Source organism: Zerene cesonia, chromosome 2 (assembly GCF_012273895.1).
Source record: "Zerene cesonia ecotype Mississippi chromosome 2, Zerene_cesonia_1.1, whole genome shotgun sequence".
NCBI lineage: Eukaryota > Metazoa > Arthropoda > Insecta > Lepidoptera > Pieridae > Zerene > Zerene cesonia.
The window spans coordinates 4,582,804-4,591,366 of record NC_052103.1 but is presented as its reverse complement, the minus strand read 5'-3'; the positions used below and the strand labels follow the sequence as shown (position 1 = coordinate 4,591,366).

Sequence of the window (8,563 nt, the reverse complement as noted above, 5' to 3'; positions counted from 1 at the left end):
AGTTTCTAAGATTAATGTATACTAACACAAATATGGATGAACATCTGAAAATAAAAATATATTATTATTATTATTATAAATCAGCTCTGATGCTCAGTAGTCACTCGCGATACATTACCACAGTGGGTTTAATATCGTTAAGATGCGTATTATTAGATATTCAAGTATGTAAACAATACAAGACTACAATACAGAAACTGGAATAAGCTATCATATGTAAATTATCGATTTGTACTAAATTTTGCAAGAAGCGCGCGAGCGTTCGACGTCTGCTATCGCGTTCACACTTCCGTGCGGGTACGTCTCGCTATCTCTGTCCTTCATTGTGATTCACACATGATTAGACGAACTGTATCTGTACGCGGGCGTTTGTGTTGTGTGTTCTTGGCTCATTTTTCATGAGCTGTTTGTATGCGCAAGTTACGTCGTAAAAACCTACCGAGTAGCCGCCACCACCATCGCCGATATAGTCCTGCGTGAGCACCCGGTAGGTGGCCTCCGGGTCGAGCGGTGAGTAGCGCGGCACGTCGCAGTCGATGCAGCGCACCGACGCGGAGAGCACGCGCGACCCGGCCGGCGCGGATGCGTTGTAAACATTGCGCATGCCTGGGGTTTCATTTACAAAGAAGTTTAGCGTGTGTTTTTTAAGTGATGCTTAACTATTGTTTTTAAATAAATTTTGTCAATCATGGTATTACCCTGATTTTGTGAACAGGGCTGATTGGAAAAATATCCTTATATATTTTTTCTGTAATTGTAAAACATTTAAAAAATTATAGTTCTATATTTTCTTATATATTTTACATAAAAAGGATTGTCAATAGAAAAAGTTTCTTAATGTAGTTAAAAGGTTATTGAGAACTGTTTTCAATCACCCACGTCTAAAATTACCCTGATTGTCTATACTCTATACATGTATTTTTATGGCGGATAATTATTAACATGCAAGAAACTTAATAGTTCAAGCATCGCTTAATGCGGTATTGTATTCCCAGAAAGTTTCAGCTACAGAGATATTGTAGTATCATTATGTACATGTGCACAGGAAAGTCATACCAGCGACTTGTAACATCCGACTGCTGTAGAAGTTAGTGGGATCAGATTGTTGTACTCCGAGAGCGAACTCAATAGCTTCCAGAATGTATTTCCCCTTTAAATCGTATACTTGCACTTTATTTTCAAACGGCACAGCCATCAGTAGTGCTTCAGTTGTTATGTCTGCCAAAGAATTGATGTGGAATTGAATCTTAAGATTTTTTAATCTGGATTAGACTTTTATTTAAAATAATAATTATGAAACAATCAACATTCTATTTATTTGGTCTTCGAGTGCGAAAATAAACACATAATATACCTTGCCTTTTATGCCAAGCAAAAAAATTATGGTTTATTTAGACTATCAGTTAGTGAATTCTTTTGTTTTTATCGAAATCTCATTTTAAAAAACTAGCTTGTTATGACATTTTGCTGCTTGTTTTATAAACAGTAAATAAGACATACTTCCCGCTTCAATAGCTACACGCACTCCGCCTGCGTTGATCATACAAAGATGTGCATAGTTCCAATTCGTTCCGTTAGCCTTGGACATCATCTAATTGAATTATAAAATAAAATTAATAACCCACCTCAACCCATTATATGATTATAAATAATATTATCTGCGCATAGAATAAAAACAGAAAAAATGTTTCTAGGGGTACAAGTAACAGAAGCCGAAAAAAATGTCATTTAAGTTTTCACGCTAACACCATTGGGCAGATTTTAATATATTTTTTTTTTATCATATAGCTATTAGTCCTCGGCAACTTATAGACTAAAATATATTTTAAAGAACTTAATTTAAATTTGAATCTATTAACGTGCGACCGAAGTCGCGGGTACGTCGATTCGCGGGTTGAAATCGTCATGTATAACTTACTTAATTGTATACCTAGTACTATTGGGTATGGGCGACAAACCTGTTCAAGGAAAGCTTCGCAGACCCAGCTACCAAGGTTGCACTCTCCTCGGAAGCAACGCCCGCGGTTAAGTAATGATAGGGATCGGCCTAACACTTCGCGGCTTATCGGGTAAAGTTCTGCACGCCATTCATCTAGTAGCTCTTCCATGCGAGCATCTAAGAATATAGTGTGATTTAATTTTTTATTATTATTGTCATTCAAACTATAAACTACGATAGCTACATATGATAATATGATACATAAATGCATATACCGGTTGTACCTGGTTAGACAGTTTTTAAAGATTTCAAACTTTTTTATGTTAGAACCCACTACCAAGTTGGTGATACGCCTGATAGTTAGCCCCTGAACATTTGAAGAGGTAGTGTTTCTAAATGCATTGCTCGCTTTTATTGGAGAAGGGAAAGGAAAGAACCGACGACGGGAATTAAGGAATGGACTGGAAAGATTGTGGAAAACGATACGGGCCGGCGTTAATGCATGCATTGCATTGAAATACGTTGTTCTTGATATATGGTGATAAGTTGACATTTTTTTTTATTTATAGATAAAACTCTAACGACATACATCAACAAATAATTAGAGAATAATTAGAATGAAACACCCGTGCGTTGCGTTTATGTTGCATCGAATATACACGCACGAGTCTAATGTTATCGCACTGCCCGAAGGTGTGTCGCAATTTAAGGCATCATGAAGATAGGTAGAAGGTAAACAAGGAACCACGTCTTGGACGAAACTTGTAATTTATGTACCTACCTAAAGTATTTTGATTAATTACCTTTAATGATGGAAGTTCCGAGGTATATAGGATGACCTTCCCAAGACACTATTTTTCCTCTATCGTCAAAGTACAACGTTATATCACCCAAGTAACGTGTGTAGCAAGATGCTTGGACGATTAGAATCTGTGACAAAAATAATTAAGGTACATACATGTCTCGAGAATTTTTGGTTCAACGGTACCATCATATTTTTTAAAGTCAAGGAAAGGATTGGAATTACATGCATAACAACTACTAAAATTTAAAACAACCCAGCATCATTTATGACATATTATGTACATGGTTTTTATGGTTGTACACATGATAAATTTTATGATTGGGTGCAGTTACCAACAAATTAAAAAATTATTATCAAACCTCAACATTGTGTTATCCTAACCTACTATCCTACTAATATTATGAATACGCAAGTTTGTGTGTTTTTTTTTATTCTTTCACGCAAAAAATACGGAACCGATTGCAATGAAATTTGATACTTAGATAATCTGGACAACTGGAAAAACATATAGGCGACTTTTTATCCCGATATTCCTACGGGAGTCGGCCTTACGCGGTTCAAACCGCGGGGCGCAGTTAGTATTACATCAAATAGCACCCCTTTTAGCAAGAATGAAAGACCGTCAATGCGAAATGGTAATTACCGTCTATGCGAATTTTCTAATTAATCATAATACTTATCACATAGCGTGCTTAATACGTGTTGTAAACGAGGTAAAGCCGTGTCGATATGTTGTCTGATAAGATCGCGATTGCTATCAATATTGTTGTATATAAACTATTTGCAATTATTTCGTACCTTTAAATCAAGGAATTATTAAATTTGGAGACATAACATATGATGCTAATACGTGCTTCAGCTAATTTAAGCTATTATGGGTTATATCTTTAATTAAGATTGTTTTTTTCGTTCAAATAAAAAAATATATTTATTACTTATAAACAAACACTAAACCATTTGTTCCGTTACTGAGGAAATCGTTTAGAGAATGTCATATGCCCATCGTATACGTACAATTTAAATAATGCTGATAATTTGAAGATTGGGCACATATGAATATGCGTTTACCTTTATGTGTCTCGAACAAAAGATATTAGGTTATATTATATGGCAAGTATTACATAGCTTTACTTACTCTATGCCCATTGCTCTGAGTGACTACGGTAGGATAATCCCCAGCGGGTGTGCCATCCGGAGCTTCACCAGTAAATAATAACGTATGGGAATGAGCTCCAACTATAATGTCCACGTCTGGAGACATGCTAGCTGCTAATCGTCTAAAAATATGTTATAAGCATAAGGGTATATATCCACTAACTTCAGTATGTACACACATTATATTAATAAAAACTATTAATAAAAATAACACCTGGGTACGTCCAAAGAAGTCTGGAAAGTGGGTGTTTTTTCTAAATCTTTACCAGATGGACTGCGTTTTTATTTCTATGAAATTTTTTGGTGTATTCAGTAGGTAATTGTTTCTCTTGACTTTACCTCTATGTGTTGGCAGCATGAGCTAGTATCTACTTATAAAATATATAGATACAATGATTTATAGAAGGGAATATTGTACTAAAAGCTATATTTTAATATAATTATTGTCGTCTTACTGGTCACTAGCATATCCGACATGCGAAAGTACAATTATGATGTCTACACCTTGTTCTGTCAAAATTGCCGCCTCTCGATTAACTGCTTCTAACTCATCTTCCATTATAACACGTCCAATGTCTGCTGTAAACTGTTACGTAAATTTGTATATACTGTATTGTGTATACAAAAAAGTCGTGAATAACAATAAATCAATCAATCAATCAATTGATTTGAATATAAAAGTTTCATAATCAAAAGTAGGATGGTTAAAACTTTTCATCATATTTTCAAGAACGAAGTTATGACTCAAGTATGCACCAACCATTACACGATTCGCTCAATGTACCTAAATAATTGTTAAGGTTTTAATTATGCCTCATTGTATTATTTTAGCCTTACATTATGTACATCGTACGTCAATTTTGATGCGATACATTCATTTTTAATTTCGGTGGCCGGGAAAAAAGGACTTGAGAAAAGGGTAAGGCTTGAAGTAATATAAACTGATATCATTTTTTTACGTCTTTGGATGAATTGATAACAATATCAATGAGTTAATCCAATCGATCGCTAATATTTTTGATTAGAGTATTTTCAATGTTTTAGTTACCAATTATACAATTATGTAGCAATCTTTTAGGTTTTCTAAGCAAATTAAGCTGGTACTTACTTAGTATGATAAATAACATACCGTACGTAATAGAATTCCGATGATTCCAATTTTGCGATTATTCCTTTCAACTACAACATGGTTCTTTACATACTGGCCCAATTCTGGCTCGAACGTCGTGTTCACGTTGGCTCCAAGCATAACAGCATCCAAATGATACAGATATGGTAGTAATCCTTCGATACCGTGATCGAACTCATGGTTACCTAGAACCTTAAAAATATATAGGACATGTAATTTTCTCTTGTTGTGTAAATTATAAATATTTTATAATAAATATAAACTACATATTTAATTGAGACTACATTAATATAAACTTTATAATAATATGATGAAAACCAAGAAATATAATAAAAAAAGCCTCTTTCAAATTATGGTTGTTTAATTGAGTACGAGATATGATAAATGTAATTTTAAAATATATATGTTATATTTAAAAATATGCGTTTTGACTCTTACTTTTTCCAACTTTCTTTCTACCAAATTTCAAATAAATACCCAAAAATCTCTAAATATAAATTCACATAAATCATCTCACATGCGCATCGTGCTTGGGTAGCAAATTCATGAAGTGCTGTGTGACATTCCATCGCAAGAAGTTGTACCAGACAGTTCCTTGGAAGGTGTCACCTCCATTTAGTATCAGTGAGTCCGGTTCAGCTTCTAGCGCCTGTCGTATCCCCGTGTAAAGCCGGGAGAAACCACCGATACACACATCATTAGGGTTTATACATGAACTCCCAGATGACGCCGTCACCTCGTCAAAGCTAAAAAGCGATGTTTTTATATTTTCCATTAGACTATAAGGGGTTACCTATCCCAGATGTGGAAACTAATTTGAGTATGGTGTGATATTAGTGCCGTATGCCTCTGCTTTATTAAGAATGGTTATTTTAGAAAAAATTATAACTTAGAAACATCGCATCAATTTTTTTTTGTGTGCTTATATCGATGTTAATTTTTGGCGTGATAACCAGTGCCATATAGAAATGGGTGGAGATTCTACCGGTTGTAATTATTCATAAGGTTTTAAAATTTCGTACATTTTTAAGTTACCATTTCAGTCGTATAAATAAAAAATATTTTTTGCATGACCAAATTATAAAATGGGATAATTTTCCAATCTGAATTTTTACAAAAATGCTTTCGTTATACATATATAAATTACAATAAAATTATAAATATTAAATACTTACTGTGCATGAAAATCATTATAATGTATGATATTCAGTTTAAACAAATCTTCACTTTGCGCAAATACACCCGCAATCACAAATAAAAACACAACATAACTCCCCATGTCTGTCTCCACCTCACTTCCTACCTAAATAAAAGATTACAGTTTGATATGCCATATTAAAATATTTTGATCTTATCGGTTTATACTACTTAATAATCGGGCTTAATTAGTTTTATAATTTTATTATAATGATTGTTATTCATATCTTACGAATATTTACCACTTATCAAAATCTGTATCTGAAATTTACCGAATGATCAGAAAAGGCACAAATCATATTATAGTCGACATGGCTATATTTTAGCTTCTGTGGTAATTTTTACACAGACCTTCAGTTACAAATCTACTAAAGCCCTTAAAAGCTCTATTGATAGGTATTTTAGTTTATCATCAAACTCCGTATACACATTAATCACATGTTTCCATTTCATCAGTTCTTTTGTCAGTGCTCGCTGTAAAGTGATGAAGTTCTCATAGGAAGGTCAAGATTTCAATCTTTTCATTGAATAAAATGTTCTATATATATTTAGGAAAGCAGAAAAGTTACGATATTGAAATCACTGCTACTAACAATATATGCCAAAAAATAATGTAAAAGATAATATAGATTACAGAATGACATAAATGCATAAATATTTAGCTTTACCCGAAATGGTAACAGACACAGAATAATATTAACTTAAAGAATTGAAACATTATCTGATCTTATATAATATGCTTCAAGCATCGGAGACAGCTGCATATAGTAATCAATCATTTATTAGCGATCGGCATTGTAAGCGAAGGCACTATTGTTACCTTCCACAATATTATTAACACAATTAATAAATTAATATTAACACAATTCCAAATATAAGGGCTTTCAATAAGGGATTCTGTAGACTGTGAGTTAAACACAAATCAAAATTCAGTCGTCATTATTTTGAAACGAATAAAAAGTCTATGTAATTCTAAAACATTTATTTAAATTAATTAACTCTAAGCATAACAGTGACAATAATACTTGAAAAATCTACAGTAAAATAATGATCCGCCAAAAACCATAATAATAAAGTAGATTGACCGTAAAATACATAAATTAAGCAAAATAGGAGCAGTTATGCTACGTGCCTAAACGATAACTCGCGAATATTGTAATGATTAAAGTGTGCTGATTCCAAAAATATTTTTAAGTAATTTTTTTTCACACAATTAGTGAGATAATGGAAAAAATCAAGTAAGCTAAAATCATCATAATATATTAATTAGATATTGTGTTTTATATATTTCCTTACTTAACTATTTAATATGACATAATTAACTTAACGCTTCAAGGACTTTCCATCCACTTTATGCTTTTGGTTTTTGATATATGTTTATAATCCGTCAAAAAGTTTATCTTTGGAATGTTATTCCTATTTTGTAGAACAATATTATTTTAAAACATACAATAAATGTAGTCGATAATGAAATCTCATAGATAAGTTTTTAAACATATAACCGAGAACTATATTGACGTAAAAATTCTCTTTGGTTTGTGTTATTTTGCAAGCAAATTGTATGATTTCGAAATTTAAAACGGAACCGTAAGATTACAGATTATGCTCGCAGTTTTGTTTTATGACAATATTTACTTTCGCTAAACGTTCTTCAGAAGAAGGTTGCGAGGCGACGGAGCCGTTTTTCTATGTACATTTTATAACAAAATGACCTAACTCAGCCTCGAGCCAAACCAAAAATAATCGTTATATGCAATAGGCACAATATTATTATGTATTATGCCAAGGTATAATACAAAGACTGTGAGTGTAAACAAACGATACCGTTTCTATATGGCGAGATCATACACTTGATGTTAAAATATTATGTCATTACAGAGTTCCTGCTTACACTTCACAAATTATACTCATATACGTTAGTCATATGAAATCCAACAATGCGATTCATATTGTGAGGTACTTTTTATTTACTACGCTATGATTTGAAAACCTTCATACTAACTTTTTTGAAATTTAAAAGTTTCTAAGAACATTATTTAAAATAATGCCTATATTTTTTTGTGAAGAGTATTCAGTTCCGTTAAAAATATTATAAATTAAAACATTCAAAAGTTAGGCAAGGCACTTTTTTACTAAAGCTAAATATATAATATACATCAATATTATATATATATAAAGCTACACTACCACTCACTGACTCACTGACATCGCTTTTCTCGAAAACCGGGCAAAAAGGGGGGGTAATTTTGACATGACCGTGTAGAGGAGCCGCAATCGACCAGAGGAAAAATATAGAGAACTCGTGTCGCTCGAAGACCAGCTCGACGCCCGGCGGCCC

General features: G+C 33.0%; 1 protein-coding gene across 1 annotated transcript in view; it reads right to left on the bottom strand.

Annotated features, from left to right (window-relative positions):
- Window positions 1-6,307, bottom strand: part of LOC119833872 (apyrase-like) — a 7,901-nt gene extending 1,594 nt beyond the window's left edge. Inside the window, exons 1-10 of the mRNA XM_038358086.1 lie at window positions 6,204-6,307; window positions 5,546-5,774; window positions 5,029-5,220; window positions 4,355-4,485; window positions 3,880-4,021; window positions 2,743-2,869; window positions 1,959-2,116; window positions 1,501-1,591; window positions 1,057-1,218; window positions 440-606 (exon numbers count right to left, since the gene is read on the bottom strand). Coding sequence (XP_038214014.1) covers window positions 440-606; window positions 1,057-1,218; window positions 1,501-1,591; window positions 1,959-2,116; window positions 2,743-2,869; window positions 3,880-4,021; window positions 4,355-4,485; window positions 5,029-5,220; window positions 5,546-5,774; window positions 6,204-6,307 — 1,503 coding nt within the window. The remainder of the gene's footprint in view (window positions 1-439; window positions 607-1,056; window positions 1,219-1,500; window positions 1,592-1,958; window positions 2,117-2,742; window positions 2,870-3,879; window positions 4,022-4,354; window positions 4,486-5,028; window positions 5,221-5,545; window positions 5,775-6,203) is intronic.
- Between the last annotated feature and the right edge of the window lie 2,256 nt (window positions 6,308-8,563).